The 27,971-nt window shown below is 41.9% G+C and overlaps 1 protein-coding gene across 2 annotated transcripts in view; it reads left to right on the top strand.

Moving 5' to 3' along the window:
* Positions 1–27,971, top strand: part of CYP19A1 (cytochrome P450 family 19 subfamily A member 1) — a 392,824-nt gene that overhangs the window by 261,066 nt on the left and 103,787 nt on the right. For both annotated transcript variants that reach the window (XM_069222480.1, XM_069222481.1), the window contains one exon: positions 2,160–2,280. In XM_069222480.1, coding sequence (XP_069078581.1) covers positions 2,160–2,280 — 121 coding nt within the window. The remainder of the gene's footprint in view (positions 1–2,159; positions 2,281–27,971) is intronic.

The following is a 27,971-nucleotide window of genomic DNA, read 5'->3' as shown; positions in this document are numbered from 1 at the left end:
TAGCCCCTAGAGAGCATACCAGAAAGTAATGGATTGTATCCATATATTTTGCCCCTGCAGGGTGTAATGCATTACACATTTTCAGAGCTCGCAGACCTACTACAACAATATTACAAAGATCTTAAAACATTAACTATTCTCAGCTATAAAACAAATGTTCTAGCCATGAGAGTTTAAAAAGACACTAACTGGTGGGAGGGGTTATTATTTTAAGGTCCCTACTAATCTAGTGTGGGGACCCAGAGACAGAAAGACTGTGCTGTGCGAAACGTTTTCGTGGTGGTCCCATTGTCCTGGGACTACCACAGGCTGAGTTATGACCAAAAACGTTTTTGTAAAAGTAAAGTCCTGCAAACCATTATGGGGTGAGTTTTCCGAGTACAGTGAATATTGTAGTATCAACTCTCCCACTATGAAGGGAGAGCCTCTTTTGCTTTGAGGGTTTCTGCTCCACATAAACACCCAGGTTCTGGCATCTCCTGGCCACAAACAAGTATATCAAATGTGAATTAAACAGAATAGAATCAGACCGCAGCATGTCAGACTATAATGCATTGTGATTTATTTGTTTTGCTTGATTTAATTTAGCAAATCATTTTTCTTTTATTTTCTTCTTTCTTTCTAGAAATTGTGGCTATGGCATAGTCTTTTTACTATTTTTTTGCATGATGTGTCACTGGTTTTAAAATGTGGTGGTGCAACTTATTTTTGTATAGACTGTGAAGACCTTTTGTCTTGACTGTGAAGATCTTTTTAAGATCGAAAAGCGTTGCCATTAAATTTGATTTGCATTTATCAAGCCTTGGAGTGCAAATCTTTTGGTGCTTGTGATACGCGGCACCCAAATATATATATATATATATATATATATATATATATATATATATATATATATATGTATATATAGTCTTAAAATTATAATAAGTTGTTTCTCTATTAAAATTATAATAAACTTGAAAACTATTGTTAAATAATTGCTATTATTTAATATTATTATATATTTATAACTTTTAGTACATTTAAGTACATATTAAATGTAAAAAAGTACAACTGACTTTTTTCATTTATTCTTTAGGGATGCTATTCTAGAGGTATATAAATATTATTTTAAATAAATAATTATTTAATACACATTTAAGTTAATGTGCGGTGACAATTTATTTTATTATTTCTAAATTTAAAATGAATATATAAAATTATTATCCATTAATATTTTGTAATGAAATATATAGACTTTTTACATTTTTTGACAAACTTCAATACATTTTTCTATACTTTACCATTAGGAGAACACTGCTCTGGTGGCCGAGAAGTCCACTTCTATGTGAAAAGTTATGAGCTGTAAAATTTCAATCTTAAATCCTGTTATAGGAGTCTCCACCGGGGTGGAGGCATATCAGTCTGCATCTAAATCTAACTTTATGCTCTGAAATGGTGGATAGCAAAACAGTGTACAAGTTACTCCTAGGTGCAGTGGTAGATGAACACGTAAATTCACCTCTTTGAACTGTCTCCATAGTACACCACTTTTTATACATATTAGGCATCCTGTTCTGTGGGTTTTCAGGGCACAATTTATGGGTGACATTATTATATAAGGGACCTATGCAAGGCAAAGGCGCTTTTCACTTCTGTGTGTCACTCCAGTGTTTTTAAACTGCAGCTCAGTCAGAGCAGTCAATGACCCAGGCAGCCATATAGTTTGCCATATATGTAGATGGTGTAAATATACACTGCAGCCCATATATGACATTTAACTTCCAAGCAACTATTACCATGTCTGTGCCATCTAACATGGCCTTATAAGAAAGTTAAATAAATAAATAAATAGATAAAAATACTTTTAACAGTACTATTTTGATGATCTTGTGTTGTTTCTTGCATATAACTATACATAAATGTTTGTATATACATACATAAAAATGTGGCTCTACAGAGACACCAATGCACACATCACATTGGCGATTATGCAGGAGAATCATAGCTGTTTAAGATTTGTTTTATTTTCTTATGGAGCTAACTGTAAAAACAGATGTTTAGTTTTTCTAATGTTGATTCTTGTTATAATGTTCCCCGAGATTACGGTTGTGCAGGTCAATCCAGTATTTATACAATGGTTCTTTAGCATCAATGACATACTGTTTTTTTTTCTATTGTAGTTTCAGAAAGAGAAATTACATTAAAAATCCAGAAATACTTTGATGCGTGGCAAGCACTTTTACTGAAGCCTGACATCTTCTTCAAAATTTCGTGGATGTACAACAAGTACGAAAAGGCAGCGTAAGTATTAAAGGGGTTCAAAGAGAAAGCAAGTTGGAAAAGCAAAAACAATAAAGTAAACAGATCACCCATAATACATATTAAAGTATGTAGACTTAATTCCATATGAGAAGCAAAATTACACATTGGTCTTTCTCTTTTGTACAGTGACTAAATAAGAAGGGGACAGAAAAAAGGCCCAGGCATCAAAACATATGTGGCCCCATTACTGAATCAAATACCTAAAAATGGGACCAACGTTTGCAAATCAGGTCACTTTTGAACTCGTAAAGACATGCTGCATAGGTGCTTTGAACGGCATGGGAGACTGCAGTCAATGTTTAAAGAATTATCAGGGTAATCAACAGTAAAAACTGCTCCACCAGACCATAAAGGAGGAACACAAACAGCCAAAAAATGGCCCACAGACTGACCTGCCAGGCCAGCCCTGTGATTGCGCAAAACTTAAAATACGTAAAGAAATATGACATCAGAAATGCTTCTTTTTTCAAATTCACTTTAGTTTGTGATTTTGTCATTTTTTCCTTTTCCAAATGTAAGCTTTGCCTCACATCTCTCTTTCTACTATGTAGTTAGAACTCAGCAGTATTCACAACCTCAGAGTGGCAGTTGAAGAGATCCCTGCAAGAAGGGAGGGCTGAATGTGAGAAAGAGAGAAAGAATGTGAGTAGACTTTCAAATAGTCCCCAGAGCTTTTGTGGAGGCACGCAGCATGGAAGCTACCATAAAGAAGTAGGCGGGGGATGATCCTGAGGATGAGGAGGTGGGCGTAGAGGATGTGGAAGGAGATGGCTTGTCCACAAACCCTGTGCTGTAGGATCAGAAGGAGGAGGGGAACTTGTCCACAGGAGTGAGATCACCTGTCAAGGCTGGGGGCAATATGTCCTCCCACCACCTGTTACCTGAGGAGTTGGCAGGCACGAAAGAAAAAAGAGAGCTAATGCTGCAGGTAGCCTAACTGAAACAGGCTGAAGAGAAGGAAAAACCAGAGGCACCCAAGGAGGAGGCGACTACATAGACAGCATTGACGAAAGGAGATTGGCCCTGGAAGAGGAAAAAGGATTAGGTTGAGAGGACCTTGGCTAAGGAAAAGAAGGCTTAGAGCCTTAGAACAGAAGAAAATCTTATTGGCTCATGAGGTGAGTCCAAGAGAGCCAGACCTAAAGGCTGAACAACATACGTAGTCCAGCAACAGTGGTGGCCACAACAACGCAGTGTCCAGTGGAGACAAAAAGGTCTGGATCCCTAAAGAACTGGTGGCCAGCTATGTGGTAGTCACAGAAGAGGACTGATGGGCTAGTCTCTGGAACCATATGCTAAATGTTGGGAAGGACACCATGTGGATCCTAGTGGTAGCTGACCAGATATTGCAATTCCCATGAAATCAAGCCTTGTCACCAAGTTCAGTCTTACCTCTGAGAAGAATAGATCACGCTTAAGGGACAACCAGAAGCAGTCTAACCAGTTTTGGGTGGATTTTGTGGAATACTCCGATAGAGCAATTGAATGGCTGGGTGAGGGGCAGCAATATGAGTGATGTTGATGGATGACTTAACCATGATTTTTAAAGGAAGCGCATTCAGAGTCAAAATCTAGCCATGGGATTAATCTGATGACAGTTTGTCTGCATGGGTCAGCCTGGGATGCGGACACGCTAATCATCAGATTAATTCCATGGCTGGATTTTGACACTCCCGTAGTTCAAGTGAGTGCCTTTTGTCACAGAAGGATGCTACCTATTGAATACACCTCTTTTTCTTATTGTGATTAGTTACTTGTTTTTCTGTCATTAACATCTGTTAACCTTAAGTCGATCCACTTGGTGTTTTTTCTATTGCCTACCTATAGCCAACAGATTCCTTTTCCACTGATCCGCTCCTTAGAATCCATGAGAACTTCTACGTTTTGATACTAGGACATGCCAAACATTTTCAAGCATACATTTCCTCTATTGCTTCAGACATCACTTAGTTGAAATCCCAGGATCTACTATGTGCTCTCCAACCTCGTCTGTCCTGATGATGACCCTTGAATTACAGTCAACAACTATCTGCAAAAAGACTTTGTTGAATAATGTTAAACGGCACAAAGCTTTGTGTATTGTTCTAGTCATTCAGGGATTGTTTTCCTGCTCTGGATATTCCAGAACTGATTTAATTTTCTGGCTTTCTCTTGATTTATCACTTGATCACAATAAGGGGCTTTTTTCTTTGATTAATTTTTCTCACTCACCTGCACCACATAGAGCACTGTACATATTATAGACTTGATCATATATAATTTACTGTTGGATTACACCGTTCCTTGTAAATCTTTAAAAGAATCATTTCTGTGGTTCCCTTTATTGGATTGTTGTCGCAGTGGTGTCATTTATTAAAATTTACTATATCTTTTATAAATGGGGATACATTTATTTGTTTTACTTTTTAACTTCTTCCAAATGCTTTAAACATTTTTGGTATGCCTGTCCACTCTGTCTCATAGCTACAATGGGTTGAGCTGACGTTTAAATTATTGAGACCTCTGTCTCTACCTTACAGGTTAATGACTTTTCAACTAGTGGTGGACTACAATTCACTCCACTTAATAGACCACTTTCTTACATTGGTGTTCAGCAGTGGGATTGAGAACTTATGTTTGGCAGTACCACTCAGTTTTAAAAGTTAAAATTAGAAATCACTAAATTAACTTGACAGAAAAATTGATCTTGGACTTTTAATAGGCCTAACAGGTTAGTGATGTGGAATACCTTGCACCCCAGTTTGTGAACCTCTTTCTTACAACCTAACACAGATATTTTGAAAAAAGCTCTGGCAGAGGGGTATGCAAACACATCACCTGCGAAACTGCTAATACATTTTAATTTGGTATAGAAAGAGACAAAGAAGGATTTAGGGACAAGGCAATTCAGTAAGAGATTTCATCTTTGTAGAAAAAGTGGTTAGATTAATTAAAAATGTTCTGAGCACTTTTGAAGTTTGGGCTTGGGTCATTCCTCCTCTTGATCTGCACATATGCTGTAAAAATAAATTAACGGTTTTTGAGTATTAGATATCTTTGTTGCTCAATTTGTTCTTTCAATCCTAGAATCACTGGTAGACTTGGATATCACTGTAAAACTCAGATTCAGTCATATCTTTGCTTTGTGGTCTTTCTCAGAATGTTTTGGTTGTTAATTAGTCTAGGCATTTTTGCAATGTTCAACAACCACATTATGATTGGTAGTTTCTATGTGGTGGTAACCAGTTTTTTGACAGAGGCAAGAGATGCATCCCCTTCTTACATTTATAAAGTGACTGTCTCAACTATTACATGTACACCTATTCCCTACTGCAGGTCTCAGGTATGAGGCAAAGGGACCCTATATCTCAAGACATGGGTTTGTTCTCTGCTGCTATTTCTGTTTCTAGTTTATTTCTCCCAGTATGCACTTTCCATGGTTTCATCAAAATTAGATGTGTGTCATTTTCACTCGATTTGGTGTACTTTCGTTCTGACCTCAGGAGCAGCTCGCAGACATGCTACCTGGTCAGATATAAGCCTTATGATGAGGAAAGTTGGTGGAGGAGTTATCAAGCAATCAACCTAACAATAATCTCCTTTATTCCAGTTCTCTTTTCCTCATCCCAATGCTTACAGGCTTCTCTACTTCTCAGTTCCTCCAACCTTGGTTCTGTTCAGCTTGGTGAGTTGACAGCAAATGTGCTGGTAGAATTGTCTATTTGTGCACTACTGGCTGGAGGGGAAAGGAAAGTGGCAGCAAAAGTTCCTGTTTCTTTCTGTGTAAAAATGTATTGATGGAGAACCGGGCTAATGAAGTTCCCCAGTGAGTAATCAATGTTTGGCCAATTGCAAAAAGTTCCTAATGGAGCCGCTGGAGACATGTAGGATTTTGGAAATTGGACTAGGTGTCCACTGAAAAACATATATTATACTCCTGAATAAACAATGAACAAAAATCAAAACAGACACCAATAACTAGTTTCAAAGTATATGGAATCAACTGGAATTGTATCAATAGCATGTTATGTCCAAACACCCAAATAGAACCAGAGGGATGCAGTTTAAACCATTTGCAACTTGGCAAACCTATGTTTTACTAGGGAGGGCACGTAGTTTTCATCAATTATGATAATTTTGTCCACTATGTAACTGAAAATGTTATAGCAATTGTGAACAAGAATTCTGATTGCTATGAAGGACATGATGTGTGGATTTTGCATTTTCTTGATCACTTTAATCAAATAGCAGCTATGTAACAGTAATAAGCAATTTTACAAACCTGCAAAGAAAAAGTACAAAGACCTTGGTTCTTTGCTGAATAACTGATCTGTGGGAGAAACCCTCTGCCATTTGATTGGCTAGAAAATTGACTACAAGCTGTACATCAGCCCGCGGAATCTAGATCCTGTTCAATGTACCCCATCTGAGGGTGCTCAGTAATGTTTATGGGTAGCGTCTGACCAGGATTCACAGATGAAGTAGAAAACCTTGCTGGAAAGGCCTAACACTTTCCAACGAGCCATGAAAGAATCCATGCCACTAGTTGAAGCTGATTGTGGATGACCACTGGATGAGGTTAGCCAGTCGAAACCAGGAGAATGTTCAGAAAAGATAGGAGAAGGTGAGGCACTTGACATGAGAACTTTAGCAGGATTGGAAAACAAACCTGTGTTTTCAAGATAGAAGTAATCATAATTAGCTTGTCTGATTGTCTCTTGATCTTGCAAGTGACCTTGGGGATTATTGCAAAAGGAGGAAAAGTGTAATTCTTTCCCTTTCATTTCTGAAGAAAGGCATAAATCACCACCGCTAATGAATCAGGTCTCCAGATGTAGAACAAATTAATCTAAAAAATTAATCTGGAGTTAATTTGGTAGGCACAAAGTTTAACAGTTCTGTTCTTTAGCCAATGGAGTTGCTTCATGTCTGCTCAATACTGACCTCTTAGTGATTTTAAAGGGTCTTAATCTCCATATTAATAAAGCTGATGATAGAGATGCTCAGAGATTAATGAGTCTATGACATTCCTCAATTTTACCCCCTCCTCTAATAAGAGTGACATATTGCGGGGCATTTATTAGATAAAATCTGTGCGAGCTTTAACACAGCAGAAATTGCAGAGTTTATTCTGTTAGCATGGTCTGTCCATAAATTAATTGCCTTTGCACTGAATGTGATAAGTTCAAAGAAAATAGCCAGGAACAAAAATAAATCGCCATTGGCTAGATTTTGGAACAAGCCTGATGATGATAAATGTAATGCCTATCATCATAAATTTAAATAATTTATAAATTGAGTACAGACCATATACGGCTTCTTGGATCTGAATGAATGGATCACGTCCTTGTTACATCATTTTATAGGTATCAAGATCATACATAGTTCAAGGATTAGACCCTCTGCCCCTTGGCATAATGAAAAACTAAAAACAGCTAAGAAGTTATGTAAGAAATGTGAAAGAGTCTAGCATGTCTAGCACGGATATTGATAGACAAAACATAAACTTCACCTCAAGGATTATAAAAGGTTGGTAAGAGTCTGCAAAGCAGATTATGTTCTTGAAAAGATATCAAAGGCCAGAAATCCCTCCAAAGAGGTGTTTAAAATCTATAATAGCATGGCTCAACTGGAATGGCTGGTAGCTGGACTCAAGAACAGTATAACAATTTAGCAGAATGTTTTCATGAAAAAATTGAAAAACTCCTAGACAAGTTAGGCCAGGGAGAGGATGACTCAGAAAATTGAAATGGCAGGTAAGCCAAAATAATTTTAGACAGCATCTGAGACAGATATCTATAACATCTGGGTGAAGGTCAGAACTTCCTTTCCTACTGACCCTTGTTCTATTTCTCATTTGAGAAAGGTTTCACAGACCAATGTGACAGTTATTTGGGAGATATGTAATGCTTCATTAAGCGCAGGTATTTTTCCCCCATAATGGGATGTTGCCTCTGTTACCCTGCTGCTAAATCAGCCATTAGTAGAGCCTCAAATAATGAAAAAATGCTGCCCAATATCTTTACGCCTCATGATGGAAAAATATAGAAACAATTATGAAGAATCAATTGGGCACTTATTTAGAGAGTTAACATCTATTTCACCTAGTTTGAATAGAGACACTGGAGGAGTCTCAACTTATCTCTGTGAAGTGTCTTACACATATTAGGCAATAAAGCTCTCTGGATCCAGCACTGGTCAGCTACTCTGGTCACTCTCCCTACCCTGTTGCTATGGCAAGTAATCTTGGGTTGGTTTTTGGTTCCACAACTACTTTCATTCCACATATCAACAAACTAGTATGCATGCGTTTAACAAAGATCATATGTAAAATCTCACTGCATCTTCCATCTTTCTCTAAAATTACCATTATTAGACCATTTGTTCTGTTACGTTTGGACTACAAAAACTCATTATTTTTAGATCTGCCCGTACTGACCACAAAATAGTTACAAGTAGTTCAAAATTCTGTAGTTAGGCTTGTGCTCGGTCTTAGGCAGACAGCATCTGTAGTAGGTCATTTACACAAATTACACTGGCTCCCAATTTACAACAGGTATTTATACAAAACATTATGGCCGTCATTATGACCCTAGCGGTCTACAGACCGCCAGGACTGCGGTGGCTGTCTGATCGCCACCAAAGCAGTGGTCAGTCCACCACTTTATGACTGTGGAGGTTCGACCACGTTCGGACCGCCAGCACCATCAGTTTCCCTCCACTGGAGGGACTGGCGGTGCCGCAGTCCTAATCCGCCAGGGCACCTCTGCATGCAGTGCCACCCTGGGGATTACAAGCCCCCTCTCTGCAAGCTTTTACATGGCGGTTGCACCGGCATGTAAAAGCTGGCGGAGATGGGGTGCAGGGGGCCCCATGGGGGCACCTGCACTGCCCATGCACTAGGCATGGGCAGTGCAGGTGCCCCCATGGACAACCCTGTCACCCTTTTCACTGTCAGCTATGCAAACAGTGAAAACCATGACAGGTGCTGTGGCATCCTACTCACTGCAACATTGCCGCCGGCTTCATTATGAGCTGTGTCAATGTTGTGGGCTGTTCCCTGCTGGGCCAGGGGACGGAAACACCTGCTGACCCAATGGGGAACTTGTAATGGGGCGCGCAGGAAGGCAGCTGCACTGGCGGCAATCTAACCACGTGAGTTTGGCGGGCTGGCTTTTCCGCCCCTGGTGTGCTCTTTGCAACACCTAGCACTGCCTTTGAAACCCCTGGCCCCAAAGATAGCAAACACAATACAAGGAACAGAACTTAAACAGGGCTCTGGAAGCTTTGTTTACTTTCTGTCACTGCAGGTAAAGTAATCGTGTAAGGCACGTTCAGTAAAAAAAAAAATGTTGCCATATTACGGCATTTGTATCCTGGTGGCTCCTTTGTGAGGAGCCCCTGCGATTTCATTGCAACTTGTGCATGAAGGAATGAAAAAAACATAAAAAAATACAAAGTACCAAAATGGGAAGAAGGTGTCTTAATTTCTTTAGCTTACCCCAGAGGGAAATTGAACTATAGAAGAGACAGGAGAGAGAGTATGAGGGAAAGCTGAAAGAATGGAAGAGAGAAAGAGGACTCTACAAAGAAATGGGTGAGAAGCCATGTGTGCATGTGTATGAGAGAGAAAGAGAATAAGAGCTGGGAGAACTAGATAACAGTTGTGAGAGAGATACGCATGACAGTGGTAAGAGGAGTAGCAAAACAGAGACATGAAGGAGGAGACAAGAAAAGGAAAGGAGAAAACAAGTGAGAGGGTAAGACAGGCAAGAGTTGAAAGTTGCAGTGAGAGAGGTGTGATAAAAAAGTAGGTTGGTGAGAGACAGCTCAGAGTGAGCGAGGGGGACAGAAGAGAGAAAGAGACCAATGATGAAGAGCCAGACTAAAAAGAGACAACTGAGTGAGTTTGGAAGGATAGACAGGTGGAAAATAGATCATAGAGTGATGAGAGACACATTTTAGAGAGAGGCAATAACGAGGCTGCCAGGTAAGAGACAGCTGAAAGTGAAACAAAGAGGGATAGACAGGTGAGAGACAGGGTATAAAGAGAAGCAGACTGGTTATAAACAGACAAATGAGAAAGGGAAGTGGGAAGTGGGAAGGAAGGGCAGATGAAAGATAAAGAAGAGAAACAGAACAAGGTGAGATTAAAAAGAGAAAGGTGAGAAATTTAGCTAGGAGAACAGAGAAGACATCTAAGAATGATAAAGGGACAGACAGGTGGGAAACAGATGGCTAATGTGGAGCCTGGAAAAAAAGGGATAGCTGTGAGATGGAGACAAGTGAAACATAGTAAAATGATATGGAAAAGGGAGAGTAGGCAGATGACAACAAGGAGAAACAGGAGACAAGATGGTAGTAAAGAGGAAGAGAGGGCTGGGGGAGAGGTGATATGAGAGATGAAGCAAGAGAGAGGACAATGATAGAACAAGACAAGTGAGATGTCAAGCATTGCAGAGAAATACACAATATAGACATTTAACAAGGGAGAGAGAGATTTGAAATGAGAGAAGGGGAGAGATGAAAGAGCTAGACAGGTAAGGGACCAGTAATGTTCTCTAGCAAATAAATACAGCACAGTGTGACCGCTGTACGGTACTCTAGCATGATGATGCACAGTATAGCAATAATTATGAATGCTGGAGCATTCAATAGTTGTGCTTGGGAATTTTAGGTTTTTTATATTATAAAAAATATGCACTGCAGTTATTTCATGGTTGTGAATTTTGGTGACATCACTTCCTAGGATAACATCAGGCCAAAGGTCAAACGATGTCCCTTCCTATGATGTCATTAGGGTAGAAGGTTATGTAATGTCAGTACCTCTACCCTTGGCATTTTGGTGAATTGACATCCCTGAGATACACCCCTTTGAAATCTTTAATGCCTGCATCACAATTTCAGTTTTGCATCCCTAGAATTAAAAATTCTAGAAGACCAGATATTTTTTGGTAATTGTCCCAATGGTCTAGAATATGATGCCACTTCATCAGATATCTCAAGTTTACTTTATAAAGTTTAAAAAATAACTAAATACTTACCTGTTTAACTTGAAGTTATAAACATAAACACCTATTATGACCCCTACATCAATTTTCGGGTCTTTTTGAGGGCAGTTGAGGTAATTTCCTTGTGTGCAACATAAGATGTACATGTAAGATGTAATCATAATTGCTAACATAGAAGTTTTGTTGGAAGAGAACAATTCACAGAACTCATTTGCTGTGTTGTAGAATGTGGGATCTCATCCCCACCCCCAGTTAATGGATATACCTTACTGCGGAGATACTGTCCATCCTAAGAAATATGCAGCAATGTGACTTCTTTGGGGTTAGTGATCTGATCGCAAACAATCCTGCTAGCAGTTCAAGGCAGTTGATATGGAGTTTTGTTTCCTTTGGGGACGATGTGCCTTCTGTGGAGACTTCTCTGCATCTCGCTCCTCAACCCAACTAGGTGGTGTCCAATTTCATACACAAGTCTAGAGCCAGTCCGAAGATAGCCTGTTAGTTCCAAGCTTTCATGTGCGCTGTCTTCTTCTTGTGATAGTGGAATCAACTGGAAATATAAAAGCTTTTCAATGGTGAGGTATCTATGGCCATTTACTAGCTAGCTCTGTAATGCAATGGTCCTGGGAAGATTTTTTGAATGGAGGCTGACAACAGGCCCACCAGGCAAGCAATCCAACAAAGAGTCACATACCTTTTGTCAGGACTCTGCAGATCCGCTTTTTGATTCACTTTTTATTCTGCTCGGGAAATGAGAGAGTTGAGGTTTCAGAGGTTATAACAATCGTCAGGAATTCAATCTGGATTACTGTATTTAGGTAAGATTTGTTCAGGTTTCTCACAAGTCTCAAATCCTGGAGGAGGGATACTGCAGTGTGAAGATGCTGTAGCAACAGGTTGGAATCCTGAGCTATCATCAAAATGTTGTCTGGGTGAATTATTTACGAACTCCTCTCTGTCTTAGGAATTGAACCACTTGCTTCATGTTTGGTGAAACACCTTGGGGCTGATGTTAGGCCGAATAGCAGTGCCAAGAACTTGAAAAGGACACAGACTTACCACGATTTGTGCCAGAACATCTTGATTCATTTGGTCTTTTGCAACAAAAGTTAAATCCATATTTGTTTTAGAGTGGGACAGTCAGGTCTATACCTGTAAATGAACTGTACACATTTAAGAGTTTGGAAATTAAAAATGAAGCACATTTTTTGTAATTCTGAAGTGTGATGGAAAAAAGATTTGAATGGGATCAAAACAAATCAAGACATTTTTCACAAACTATAAAGATTCACTGAAACCTGATTTCGACACATTGTAATTTGTGTGCAATATAGTTTTATCACTGTGAAACTTATGTCTATGCAAAGTTAGTGGCCATTTCAATGGAAAATGTGGTGTCTAGAAATGACAGTGAATTACCACATGATGCTTTGGTTACATTAAAAAATCACTTCCCACATGTCCTTTAAAGGTAGGTGAGTTGCGAAAGTTTGTTCTAAAATTTGGGTTGTGGTTCTAAAGGTTTGGGGAGTACTGGTCTAGAGGTTTATCTTACCAGGCCCACCAGAACCTGTCAATGCCCTTTTTTGGGTCCTTAACATATTTTCTCAAAAAAGTGGAAAGCTTTGTGTCAGTCTCTGGGGTGTCTGTGAAATGGCCATCTAATAAATCAGAGGAGTCAACCACATGGAATGTGCCAGCTCCAGAATCCTGGTCACAAAAAGTTTGGCATTTTGGCAAGAGGTGCCAGGAATGATTTGCTCCTCATCAGAGGTGTCAGATTCTCCAAAGCCATAGGGGTCCCACTCAGGCAGAGCCTCATTTCCTCATCAATATCTAGAGCACCTACTGGAAGGAAATCCAGATATGCGGATTTTAGGTTTTCCAGATGGCCATCTTAGACAGTCTCTTGCTTTGTCTCTGGGGATCTAAGGCGGGTTTGGAAGCGGGGACCGTGACAGAAGGTAAGGAGCTAACAGAAAGGAGAAATACCTTTTTAATTGTTAGGTCAAGGGATGAAGAAACTGACTTTTGAATATAATTTTGTACAGCTTGATCTATGACAGGTTTATCTCTAACTAAGATATAGGCGGTCATTCTGACCCTGGCAGTTGAAAACCGCCAGGGCAGAGTGCCGCGGAAGCACCGCCAACAGGCTGGCGGTGCTTCATGGGCAATTCTGACCGCGGCGGTAAAGCCGCGGTCAGAAAATGGCAACCGGCGGTTTCCCGCCGGTTTACCCCTGCCCCAAAGAATCCTCCATGGCGGCGCTGCTCGCAGCACCGCCATGGGGATTCCGACCCCCTTCCCACCATCCTGGTGGTAAAAACCGCCAGGAACAGGATGGCGGGAATGGGTGTCGTGGGGCCCCTGGGGGCCCCTGCACTGCCCATGCCACTGGCATGGGCAGTGCAGGGGCCCCCTAACAGGGCCCCATAATGATTTTCAGTGTCTGCCTAGCAGACTCTGAAAATCGCGACGGGTGCCACTGCACCCGTCGCACACCAGCAACTCCGCCGGCTCCATTCGGAGCCGGCTTCATCGTTGCTGGGGCTTTCCCGCTGGGCGGGCGGGTGGCCTTTTGGCAGTCGCCCGCCCGCCCAGCGGGAAAGTCAGAATGACCGCCGCGGTCATTTGACCACGGTGCGGTCTTCTGGTGGTCTCCGCCCGGCGGGTGGCGCCCGCCACCCAGCGGGGTCGGAATGACCCCCATAATCTTCTACAGCCTCAGGTGTAAGATCAATGGCTGGTATTGTTGGACACCCTTGCAACATTGTTTTAGTACTATAAGTAGATATGTGTACAATGGTAGAATTAATTCAAGCCCTTGTCACACCTTCCTTGATAATAGTAGGGAAATCATTGCTGCCTAACTAGGAAGAAGTGCTTCAGCAAATGTGTCTAGCTCTGTGGAGGAACATACAATATCAAAAGATATTAAATCCTTTTGTTAAAAAATCTGTTGAAATTATTATTACAACCAGCAGCACTCTCATGAGGCTGGCATCAATATGAGTAGGCTTATCAGGGTTTAAACTGTGTATTTGAAGAAAGCGCCTTTCTCTGAACTGCCCTAGAGGCTGGGTGATGGAAAGGAGGGCTGGTGCTGCAAAAGAATGCTGCAGAGGGGCACAGTAAGGCAGCTAGTAGGTGGGTAGCAGGAGGCAGGCCAGAGACTCGCAGGGCTCAACTCCGTGTCATGTAAGGAGAAAAAAATAGAATTGACACAGACTAATGCAAAGCATGAAGCACATTTCCACAGAGTTGAGGGGAAAGAAAGGGAGTCAATGCTGTCGACAGGGATCCATGCAGCACCAATCCTATTTCACCGGAAATACATACCAAATATAGAAGTAGTGACAAGAAAAAACACAGTTAATGATTGAATACCACTAAAGCACTAAAAGTATTTATCATGCCCACTGAGCAGCAAGAAACAGGCAGAACCGCAGTTGTTTGGATGTTTATACGGTTATGTGACATACTATTGGTTGTTAAGCTTTGACAGGACTTGTAGTTTTTCAGCACAGAACAATGATCATTGTAGTTTTTCTTTGCAATTTTGTGACGTGTATTACTGTTATATGCCTGGTATTCACGTAAAGCTAGAAAGAGAATGCATAATACAAAGCATTTGGCCCTGGAACTCAGTCATTACTGTGTACAGAAAGGAATTCTTCTAGACGTCAGCGGTGGCCTTGCAGTTACATCTAAAGTTATCTCTTGAGGGTCAAGATATGTCTTGTAAACTGATGCAAACTGGCAGGGTTAACATACACAGAACCATGCCATTAATTAACCTTTATCTAGGTTTTAAAATAACCACCTTTTCTTCCCGTCTCACCTTTTTGTTAACTTACAGGGGGCTTTGAGCCCGCAATTGCTCCCATTAGTGGGCTTCATTGTCTCTCTCATTTATGTGCTTATTTGTCAGCTTCCATAGGCTTCCTTCCTTTTTGTGAGTTTGTCCCTCAACTGGAGCATGGACATAGTGTTGTGTGCTTCCACTGCCCATTTTCTCAGGCTCTACTTTTTTTGTTTAAGCGTTTTACGAGTGCATGTTTTTCTACTGTCTCACCCATGTACTTCCCACCCCTCTGTGTTCCTCCCCTAGTCCCTCCTGTCCATCCCCCCTCAGGGTCCTAGTGCTTGTCCCTCCCCTAACCCGCCCTGGTTGGTATAGTTTTCCTTCCTGTACACCAGCCACTGTTCGTGCGTCTTGTGCATTGTTGTTTACTTTCACTCTGTTCTCGTGCTTTCACGCTATTCTCAGCCCTTGTTAAATACTGTGCCATATTCCCTGTGTATTGTTGTGTGCTTTGTTGCTTTCCCCACTCTGGGTTGCACCCTGTGCCCCATACCTGGTGCCCTCATTCAAACCTTCAACATCCTCAGTAGGACACCGACGCTGAGAGCAGAACAGCTGCTCCTCCATGTCACGTTTGAAAATAAATGCAGGGTTTAGAGTACTGTACTTTGCCAAATGCACACAAAAAGCAACAGCAGATCTAACCCAGCAGCTAGAGCCTCAGCGCCATTCTGCTGGCAGAAACAATCTGTGGAGAAAGAGAGATAGCCCCCTGCCTTCATATAGTGCCAACAGTCTTTACACCACAGCCAATAATTTCACATCCCATCTCTCTTATCACTGCCTTTCCTGTCTGATCCCATCCATATTTTGAGTGTCCTCGGAATGTAAATACATTTGGATTTGCTTTTTTCTTTTAAAAAAACCCAAAATGCTTCCTTCAGGTAAGGTGATGGTTCAGTACATGAGTTAACAGCGTTAATGCAACCCAGGCGCCCTCTCTTATAGTCCATGCGTGCCTGTGCCCAAAGCTCTGCTCAGAAGTCATGAACGTTGCTATTAAATGTCAGCACACAAAATACACAGGGCCTGATTTAAATCTTGGCAGGACTACCGCCCTCCTGCCATGACGGCAGTCCCAAATACTCCGACAAGCTGACAGAGTCCTGACCATCGTATTTAGATCTGTGGCGGTTCAACATCCGTCCACGTCGACGGAGTGAACTCTGTTGCGCAAGCGGTATCCTGCTGCAGACACAGCGGACTCCAATGCTGGTGAGTACTCCTTCTTCACCATCAAGACCGTGGGACTGCACGGACCATATTTAGATATTACATTCCTGCTGGCAGTGTACCAGTGGCAGTCCCCTGGCATCAGGAGTCCGTCACTGGACCCGTTCAACATTGAACTATAGCTATGGCTACTGGATGGATACTAGCAACACACCTGATGGATATTGGCCAGTTGTGAACACCTGCAAACCACACTGTAAAACACACTCCTTTTCAGACCATGATCCTTTGCCCTTCCACTGCAGCAGAGCATTTTGATGCAGAATTTGCCACATAGAAATCAGGTTTTGTTAATTTCTTTTTCTTCCTCTGTTTTTTGTACCTTTCTCACATTTGTTTTCTTGTTCAGCAACATTTGGGGTACTAGCTAATAGTTTTAGACATTCAGTATGGAGTAGAGCAACAACTGTCTGGACCCCCAGTACAAAATACAACCATATCTCAGAAAAGGCAAATGCGGGCCAGAATAGTTGACATAGTGAATGCTGTAGCAAACAACCTGCCCACACAGGAGGAAATCAATCAATCAAACAGTGCTTGTAAAGCGCAGCTACTCACCCATTAGGGTCTCAAGGTGCTGGGGGCGGGAGTGTAGCGTATACCGGTGAGTTGGTTTAAAAAAGCCATGTCTTCAGTTCCTATGTGAAGCTGGGGAGGGAGGTGGTTTGTCTGTTGTGGATAGGTAGGGTGTTCCAGGCGGTGGCTGCGAGGTAGGAGAAGGAGTGTCCTCCTGTTCTGGTGTTCCTGATGTGGGGTACTTCTGTGAGAGAGCTGGGCTGAGCGTAGGGCCCTGTGGGCTACGTGGAAGTTGAGTTGCTGGGTCATGTAGGCTGGTCCAGTGTTGTGGAGGGCTTTTTGTGTGTGGGTGAGGATCTTGAAAGTGATTCTTTTCTCCATGGGGGGCCCGTGCAGTGTGCGTAGGTGTTGCAAGATGTGGCAGTGTTGGGATAGGTTGAGGATCAGTCTGGCGGCAGCGTTCTGGATGTTTTGCAATTTGCGGGTGAGTTTTTTGTTGATTCTGGCATAGAGTGAGTTGCCGTAGTCCAGTCTGCTGCTGATGAGGGTGTGTGTGACGGTCTTTCTATGTTCAAGGGGGATCCATTTGAAGGTCTTGCGTGGGATGCAGAGGATGCAGAAGCAGGTGGAGGTGACCGAGTTGATTTGATAATTCATGCTGAGGTTGGGGTCCAGGATGATTCTGAGGTTGCAGGCTTGACTGGCAGAGGCAGGCGGGTTTCCGAGGGTGGGTGGCCACCAGGAGTTGCTCCATGAGTTGGGTTGAGGGCCCATGATGAGTACTTCTGTCTTGTTTGTGTTGAGTTGAAGGCAGCTGTTTCTCATCCAGTTGGCGATTGCTTCCATGCCTTCGTGGAAGTTGTGTCTGGCCTTGTCGGGTTCGTTGGAGAGGGAGAGGATGAGTTGGGTGTCGTCGGCGTAGGAGATGATGTTTATTCCATAGCCTCAGACGAGGGTGGCTAGCGGGGCCATGTAGACGTTGAACAGCTTGGGGCTGAAGGTGGATCCCTGGGGCACTCTGCAGGTGGTGGTTGTGGGATCTGCGAGGAAGGGGGCGAGTCTCACTCGCTGCGTTCTGCCAGAGAGGAAAGATTGGATCCAGTCAAGGGCCTTGTTTCTGATGCCGGCTTCGTGGAGTCTTCTTATTAGGGTGTGATGGGAGACTGTGTTGAAAGCCACTGAGAGGTCTAAGTAGGATGAGTGCCGCCGTCTCTCCCTTGTCCCGTAGGCAGCGGATGTCATCTGTTGTGGCCAGGAGGGCTGTTTCGGTGCTGTGGTTTGACCTGAATCCGGATTGGGAGATGTCGAGGATGTTGTGGTCTTCTATAAACGTGTTGAGTTGGCTGTTGACTGCTTTTTCAATGTCTTTCGCAGGAAATTGAAGTAGGGAGATGGGCCTGAAGTTTTTGAGGTCAGTGGGGTCTGCTGAGGTTTTCTTGAGGAGGGGGGTTGATCTTGGCGTGTTTCCCGTCATCAGAGAAGGTGGCGGCAGCTAGTGAGCGGTTGATGGTGAGGCAGAGCTTGGGGTGATGGTGTCTGCAGCTCTGTTGAAGATGTGATGGGGGCATGGGTCCGTGTAGGCCCCGGAGTGTATGGACTTCATTGCTTTCAGCGTATCTTTGGTGGTGAGGGGTGTCCAGGTGGAGATTGTTGGTTTGCTGGTGTCGGGGTTTGGTAGAGGGGCTTCTGCGCGTACGTTGTCCTTGTTCAAACTATCGTATTAGGAAATTAGGAAGTAGAACGACCTGCAGGGGAGAGTGTGCTCCCTGGCCACCAGGTGTCACCTAGAGGCCCACAAGACTGATGGTCGTTCTCCCAGCACCCCGTTACAACTCTTTCCCTGGAAGGAGGAGATCTTGCAGGTCCTACAACCTGAAGGCTTGACATGAATTCCTGATGGAGTGGAGACTGGTAGGTTGAACTTCACAATGTCTCACTAATCACAAATGGAGTTTTGCCCTTACTTTAGCTGTTCAGAATGTTCTAAGACCCTTAGCAAAACATATATAGCTAAACTTGATTCACCAAAATATCTTGTTTTATTCAAATTACTAGCATCATGACTGGATCGCTCTTCTCTTTTCAACAATGCTCAAAATGTTTTGTCAGAATGTGTGTTGTTCTCCATGATTCATCTCTTGCATTTGCCTAGTTCCTTGCTTTATTTCAATGTAAAACAGGTTCCAAACTCTAGCTATTTGCACATGAAGGAATAGTATCTGTAAGTGTTTTTCACTATTTACATCATTCATCTATTTGTGTACATTTATAAATGTGTGTTCATTTTCACTGGAGATATTTAAATGGGTTTGTTTAACTCACCTCTTGACAAGTATTGTCAATGAGTACAACTACTATGATGCCTCTCGTTTTTGTCTCTGGAAAACAACAGTGCAATGTGATGTTGGTCAACCTCCCTTTACTTCCATACATGCAGATATGTCAAAGTGTTAGGCATTTGTCATTCACCATTTCATGCTATGTATGAAAATGTCGTTTATTGTGTTGATCTAGTAAGTTGTCAACTTTTTACTCCATTGAATTGATGTAATTACTTCCATAACTCAGTTTGTTGAATCAAAGATTTGCAATTATGTTCTGTGGCATACTGAATATAAATAGTATTGATACACAATTTACTTTGCAGTCTCCATATGATGACCAATGCCATTAATTCCAAATTGTTGTACTATACTATATGTTTATTGCCTGCTATGTCTTGGAATGGTCTAGTTCTCAGTTCTCTTCAGTACTGTGTTCGGTTGAATGGCTGGTAAGTATAATGTACACTTTCTAAATAACATTTTTTATTTCAGGACAGCTCTTTAACATTATTACTGAAGTTTGCATCTGTGTTAATTAACCTGCATGTGTAAAATAATAAAAATCACGCAAAGTCCTAATCATTGCAATAATCATAATTTCCACTTTTAGGTAGCTTAATTTGTAGCTAAAGACACATTTGAGGTACAATCCAGACTTTTCATTTCATATTGTTTGTAATTCCTTTTAGGCCCAACACCCAGGGCCAGTGTACCACCATCTACAACTGAAGACTTACTTCTCCACTCCAGACCAGGATCTGGCCTTCAGTGAAGACACCACTCATGCAAGCCTGGATGATGTGGAGCTCCCTGGTATATCTGGTCAGTCTGGGCAGGCAGCTACAGTGAGTTTTGGTCAGCCCATACCTACACCTCCCCACCCAGCTCCAACAACACCTGAACCTCAGGATACCTCCACTTCCTGTGTCCAAAAGTACATCATGCCAATCAGTGTCCCCCAGTCCTGGCTGCTATTGAGCCAACACCACCACCACCTCTACTTTTGCTAGGACCCATTGGGATGGGGCACACTGCCTGAAAGGCACATGGTAATGAGGGTAGGGGTCATGGGAGGGAATCAGTGTGCCAGCAAAGTGGAGCTACTGGGATAACTGTCACCCAGACCACCATCGGCCGAGTCTTGGGAGCACTACAGCAGTCCCAAGATGTGATGGCCCAGGTCCTTGCAGAGCTCCAGGACACGAAGCAGATGCAGAGGGAGCACAATGTAGACATTCAGAATCACAGCTCCAATTTGTGCTCCCTGACTGGGGTGATGTTTGATATTTATCATCATGTGTGCAGGACATTTCCTGTACCATCTACCCCTGTCTGTGGCCCTTCAGCATCAGGGCAAAAAACACCTTCCTCAGCCACAGACAGGGAGGCCTTGCTACAACAGGAAACTGCTCCACCCACCCAAGTCGCTGCAACTGTGGAACCCCCCTTACAGTCCCCCCCCCCTCCCCAAGGAGGGGACATTCATCCGGACCACCAGGAGAGGATGGTAAGACCTCGATCACCACCTACAAAAGACACCAAACCTAATTTCCTTCAGTTTGTGTCTACCTTTCACTCTGGACACATTTACCTTTCTTTAGGACAATTGTATTTTGTACATTGGATTTCAAGCAATTTAGGCTCATCAAAAATAGTTTCATCTACCACGATGGACCTTATTTCTTCTTTCCTTTTCCTTTTATGTCTCAAACTATTTTTGTTAAATTTGTGTTAATAAAATAAATTCACGTAGCACACAGTCAAAGACTACTGTGATATTTATTGTGGTAGTTCCTTTTGTATGTCTTCCTTCCACCATCATTTAAAAAAAAAATCAATACGTTTCAAACTAAAACAAGATATAACAATTAGGTTATGTGTTTCCCATTTCTTGCAAACTTTTACAAAAATGAAACCTCAATGTATTGGTATCATACACCAGTAGGTAACAATTCTTTCTCCAAATTTTAGATAATTTGTACAACCAATGCATAACCAAAATAGTTTGTGCCATTTAGAATTTGATGCTTCAAGACTTTGACAACACGGAAGAAGGGGAAATCAATCATCTAATAATAGTTTAAATAGGCAAAGTAATATTGATTTATGTCTTCAACTGGCATCAGACATCGTGCTTCGCAATAGGAATTCCATATCAATTACACCAATAGTGGAAATCATGGCAGTACTACATTTTGTGGCCATGTGATCATTTCAATACACTGTGGCAGTATCTGGAGGCATTTTACAACCATCTTTCAGTGGTGTGCTACAAAACGTTCTTTCTATAATGATGAGACACATCAACAGCTTCATACACTTGATACAAAATGAAGATTTAGTCAATGTGAGGGAGATCAGTATGCAATAGCTTGATGTATACAGGTAGTTAAAGCAAGTAAACCAGCACATATTGCCTTGGTGGCAACATCTAACAGAAAACACGTCCAATACAATCTGAAGAACTTCCATTCAAGCACTGTTCAAGTTGTCTCTGTCCAAGATCTGTACATCCAAAGTGTGTGTCTGTCCCTGGATCAACCCATATTCCCTTTGTACTTTCCAACAGCAACATATCACTATCACTGCAAATGTCACAACTTTGAAATGTCCAAATGAAGATAAGATAGTGAACAGAATAACAAATTAAAATGAATGATTTCACATAAAAAAAGTACTCAAATTATAAATTAGGACACATATACTTAGCCCAAGCAAAGACAAACTATGTCAATAAACAGTAGTTAATGTAATGTCAATGTCATGTCAATGTCAATGGAAATTGTGATCAACAAACATCTTTGCTTTGGACTTTCTCAAACTAACCATTACTAGCAAATTACCATCAAAGACTGAAATGGTCATTATGTTACAAGTTGTACTGACATTTGATGTTAAACTAAGTAAAGGTAAACTTACACTTGGGTGAAGCAGTGGTCAGAAACATCTTGATATATGTCAATTCCTTCCTCTTCACCACTGTCATCTTCATTTGGCATTCAACATCCTCTCTGGTGGCTCTTCATGGTCTCCATCCTCTGCCATGATTGGGCTAAGTTGTGCAACATGCAGCAGGCAACCGTGATTTGGTATATCTTATCGGGTGAGTAGAGGAGGGCTCCACCAGTCTTGTCCAGACACCTGAATCTGGCCTTCAGGAGCCCAAAAGCCCACTCCACTGGCCTCTGTGTTCCTACATGGGCCTCACTGAAGCATACTTCCCCTGACGTTGATGGATTCCTCAGCGGTGCTAACAACCATGGTCGGTAAGGATGAGCTGAGTCTCCTACATGAAAGTAAAAAATATATTGAGGAAAAATATTGCATCCCATTGTACATTCCTAAACTGCGAACAAAGCAAATGATCCTCATTTCAAATTGTGCTTACCAACAAGCCAGGTCCTCTAAGGTCCAAGTTATGACATTTGCAGGGGTATGGTGCTGTTCTGTAGGACAAAGGAATCATGTGTTGACCTTGTAAAAAAAGGCACACACATTTGAAATGTACAAATCAGGTAAGCAGACAACTTGCAAATGATTGAATGGAAGTTTTTCCGATTGCAGTGGACCTGTTCATTGGCATGAGGTGTCACCAAGACAATATGTGTGCCATCAATTGCTCAAAACTACATGTGGTAGGCCACCCAAAGCATAAAAATCTCCCTTCACATTGACCAAATTCTGATGTTGTGGAAACTGGATGAAGCTGTTGAAGTGTCTCATCATTGAAGAAAGGATTTCTTTTAGCACACCACTGAATGTTGGTTGTGACATGCCTCCAGAGACTGCCACTGTGTATTGGAAAGATCCTGTGGCCACAAAATGAAGTACTGCCATGATTCATACTATTGATGTTATTGCTGCTGTTGTATCCCTATTGTGAGTCAGACCATCAGGCCTCAGTTGTTGACATAAATCCAGCACAGTTTGCCTATTTAATCAGAATTTTTTATGATGTTCCTGCAAGATCTGGAACCCTCCCTGTCTTCTAAACTTCCCTAGGTTTAAATGTCTGCATTTAAGAAAACAAAATATCACTTCTAATGGTCCTATAATACTTAGATAATCCACACATATCGCATGTCTTTGTAAAAACACATATCTTTTTGTGACGTATATGTACACATCATGTTTGTGTTAATGTTGCAACTTCCAAAAACATTTTTTCACATGTCTGATATTTTTTTTAAATAATTTGAAAATAACAGATTTGAAATGTATTATTGGCACATTATTTTTATTTTATTTTTTTAAATCCATCAGTGGAAGTATAAAATACACTCCGTCACTATCAATGTTACACACATTAACGGATTTATGTATTTAATGTATTCATTAAAAAAAAAATGTGTTGTACATAACTAGCCACCATTTTGAGTGGTGGTGATGCACATCAAATTAAAAAATACACTGCATTATATCCTAAAATGAGGAGTGCCTTACCTTGATGTCAGGACATTGGCTATCCGACGGCAGTCAGTGGAAGTTGACCGCATGGTAGATGTAAGACTTCATGACAGAAACAGCCATAGGCTAACAAATGTGACGGCTATGCACGAAAGCCAATGGCTATGTCTATCTATGTTGTGGATCGCGTTCACTATGTACTTGTACGCAGCATCTTGAAAAAAGCTCACTTGCCTCCTAACACTGCAGCCACTTTTGTTGCTGTTCCCGACCTCTGGGAGCCAGGATGCCAGGCAAGCAGGTGACAGGCCCCTAACTTCTTCCATGAGGAGTTGGAACCCCTCACCATGAAGGTCCTGTCCCTGTATGGCCAACTGTATGAGAACCCAGAGGAATAGGTACATGTTTGAATGGGAAATGTTTTCCAAGTAATTTGTTTTTTCTTCAGACAGAGGCTAATTTGTCCCTTTTTTGTTCATCAGTGAGGTGTTGTGAATGGGGTGTAGTGAACTGAATAATTTATCAGGGGGCATAATGATATTTCACAATGTTTGAAAAGTCTGTAAATTGAAAAGAAAAGTCATCTGAATGGATGAGCTGACTTTTTAGTTTGTTTTAGTCACAAATCCAGATTGATTTAGACACACCACATGCCCCTTCCATCCAGTGGCTAGTAGATACTCTACTAGTAATATGAGTAATACATACAGATACATGTCTAAATGAAAGAAATGTAAAGTGCAAGAAGAAACTGGTAATGGAGTTTTCTGATTTTTTTGTTTCAATTTAAACTACATCCCAGTTTCTGGAAGATGGGCGCCTGTGTGTTTTAGTCAGGTAATGGTGCCCCGTATGGGTAAAGGTATATCCTGTGCTGTATGCATAAATGACACAGGCTGTCAATTTCCCATTACTACACACACTTGTTCATGCATCAACCTAAACCATGCTCTCGCTGACACATATGGTGGTCCTTCCCTACTGGTCATTGAATGTGTTTCAAACCATGGTATCTGTCTCTTAAAATGTTTACATTGAGCCAATGTAGCTGTGCATGGGTGTGTGTGCTAATATTGTACAAGTTGTTTAGCCTTTAGCCTTTAGTAGCTCAAAATGATTTATACTGGCCTGGAGTGGCTCTCACTACAGGAAAGGTTTCAGACCCCTGTTCTAGATAATGTTTGTGGCCTGGATTAGCACCATGAGGGTACTCAACAGGTCACTACAAATGTGTACTTTCTAGGAAAATTTTAATTTAGCTAAATAACCTGTACTGGCTTGCTAAAAATGCTTGTGGGAGATGTAACAAAATTGTGTCACGGCAATACAGAAAAACAAAACCTCACATAATTCTTTTGTCTTTGGTTTATCTTATCCATAAAGGTCAATGCCCATCAGAAAAGGCGATATGGAAGCCCATCGCTAACTAAAAAGGAGCAGCCCTGGGGTCTATCAGCCATGCACCATCCATTGCTGAAAGAGGTGGGATTAGCAACATGAGGATGTTTGTGGCTTAGATTAGCAACATGAGAGTCATCAAAAGGTTACTACAAATGTGTCCTTTCTAGGAAAAATGTAATATTGCTTAATAATCTGTACTGGCTTGATAGAAATGCTTGTAAGAGATGTAACAAAATTGTGTTGCAGCAATACAAACAAACAAAACCCTACATAACTCTTTTGTCCTTAGTTTTTCTTATCCATACAATCAACGCCCATCAGAAAAAGGCGATATGGAAGCCCATCGCTAAGATGGTGCAGACCACGGGGGTTTATCAGTGGTGCACCGTCCATTGCTGAAAGAGGTGGGAGGACCTACTACACTGGACCAGAAAGTCATTAGAAGACCAGCTCGGCCTGCCCTCCCACTGTGGGAAGTGCATGCGCTCCACCCTGACCTTGCTAATGGCCAGCATACTTGTGGTGGCCTATCCGGACGTTGATGGGCAGTTGAGAGCCCAACAGCAGCATCAAGGAGGTATGTTTTAGTGTGAGTTCAACATGTTAAATAACTTATTTTTTGTTACAGCAACTACTTTTGGCATAACATGAAGTGCCTTGAATTTTTAAATGTTGCCCAAGGTGTAATAATATGTTTTGTAGCTTATGTTTGGGTAAACAATACTACCTAATTTGTGTTCACTAACAAAGGACTGATTTGAGCAGACGCATGCCTGGCCAGACAACAAATATACATCAGTTACTTTGATGGTGTAAATGACAGTAGTACCAGACAGGCCACTGGTCTTGATTGTGTGAGGTTTGATGCTCCTTCACTATTGTGAATCATGTTACATTAGCCCTATTACAGGTGACATAGCATAACATGCTAATATGATACAGTGAATGTTCCAAATGTCACAGTGGTATGTTGGTTTTATAGATAAAGAAAAGTGGGCATGTGAGCTAAATGACTAGTGACATCAGGTTAAATGGCTACATTTTAGATTCCAAACATAACCCAGATGTGGTTTAAAACAAAATTACTATTTATTTCATGTTAAAAGTGACAGATTTGCATGATGTCCTACTCCTTCACAAATGTGCATGCAAGTTAGTCTGTTAAGTACGAGTAATTATGATAGGCATACAATTATTGGTACAACACAGACAGGAATATGTACACATTGGTGACAGAGTAAACCATTTTATAATGTCCATTGTTATGTCCAGTTGATATATCAATGTCCAGATGATATATCAATGATGGTGAAGAATGGGCTACTTAAAAGGACTTTGAAGATGGAAAGTTCCATTCCATATATGTTGGAGTATCCCATCTGGCAAACACAATATCAGGCCCAAATCATGACTCATTTTGTACATGTATAAATGCATCAAGATGTAGTCTGTATCCTTGTAAAAACACTGTACAAATGTATTTTAGGTTTATATCATTTCTGGTGACATACGTTTGCTATTCTAAACAACAAAGTCCACCCATTCAGAGATGTTCCTGCTGAGAACTTCTAATGGATATGAGAGTCAAGATCATATATGAGATGGGAGCTCTTGTGGGGGATAACAAAATTGTGACGAAATGTTTTCTGAAAATGTTCCCTACATGAATGAGATGATGATAATATAGAAACAAAGTCTGGAAGCCTTAAAGCAGGTGAAATCTGAAAACTTGGTAAGTGTACTTTGATCAATGTTCATTATCAGTTCTATGGGCAATGTGGTTCGGGCACTGAGACCACTGAGACACAGGGACCCAGTGGCACTTAGCGTGAGGGGACTAGCACAGAGGCCACTAGCTCCAGTACATCATCTTCAAAAGCCTCCACAGAAGACCAGCCCCTAGTGGTGGCGTACCCTATTTCAACTTTACCACCTGCATCCTTATCTGCCAACCAGTGAACCATCTCCACTCTCCCTCGTGCTCCCACCCCACTTGGCCAAACCCACCCCCTTAAAATTGGTGGTGTCTCCTCTGCTGCAGTCACCTCTCCCCATCCCCAATTCCCCCCATCTGCACTGAGTGAGTAGGCTATTGGCCTCCTACCGGACATATCTGTAGGCCAGGCTGCACTACTGAATGTTATCCAGGGGCTTTGTGGCCAGATGCAACAAATGATACTTTACCTGGAAGGCTTTCACAGTGCTATGTCTGGCCTACAGAGGTCATTCCAGGGTCTAGTCTCCTCACTGACCACAGCCTCCCAACCATCCCAACCTTGTGCCCTAACTCCTGCCCCTTCCCCATCCCAATTCCCAGCCATGTCCAAAGCACACTCACTCCTTTGCAAGCACTCACCCCAACACACACAAGCAGCACATCCACACATAAACACAAACACAGCAAAAACACAGGCACACCCACAAACAACATACAAACACCACCCCCATCACCACCACCGCCACCACAAGCATACCCACAGATACAACACCGACTACCACATCCATGTCTGCCTCCACCACCACCACACTCACAGGCACCTCACCCACAGAGACATCCACATGCAAAGGGCCCTTTGGCAAGCGCGCACTTTGTGAAAACAGCGTTTAAATGCCGGGGGGAGTAATGTCCCAAATTTAATCCTCAAGCCGACGTCCACGGACCCACCACTTCTTTCCTACTGTTCAAACGCTGTTCAAAAGCTGGTGTGGATCTCTGTCAGATTTGTTGGCCAAGGGATTTATTGTGTGGTTTGTGCAGTCTCGGTTTTGCCTGACATGAGGATTGTTCATATTTTTACACATCTGGTTGCCACGCTCCCCTCAAGACTTTTATTTGTCACGACTCACGTGCTGCTTGCGCCTGGAATCTGCAGATCTAGTGGCGTGGATCTTGAGGGTTCGGCTTTGGCCCAAAAAGGGGCGACTCTTTCT

This window comes from Pleurodeles waltl, chromosome 3_1 (assembly GCF_031143425.1).
Source record: "Pleurodeles waltl isolate 20211129_DDA chromosome 3_1, aPleWal1.hap1.20221129, whole genome shotgun sequence".
NCBI lineage: Eukaryota > Metazoa > Chordata > Amphibia > Caudata > Salamandridae > Pleurodeles > Pleurodeles waltl.
Note: the sequence above shows the minus strand (reverse complement) of the source record. Positions and strands in the feature narration are given on the sequence as shown.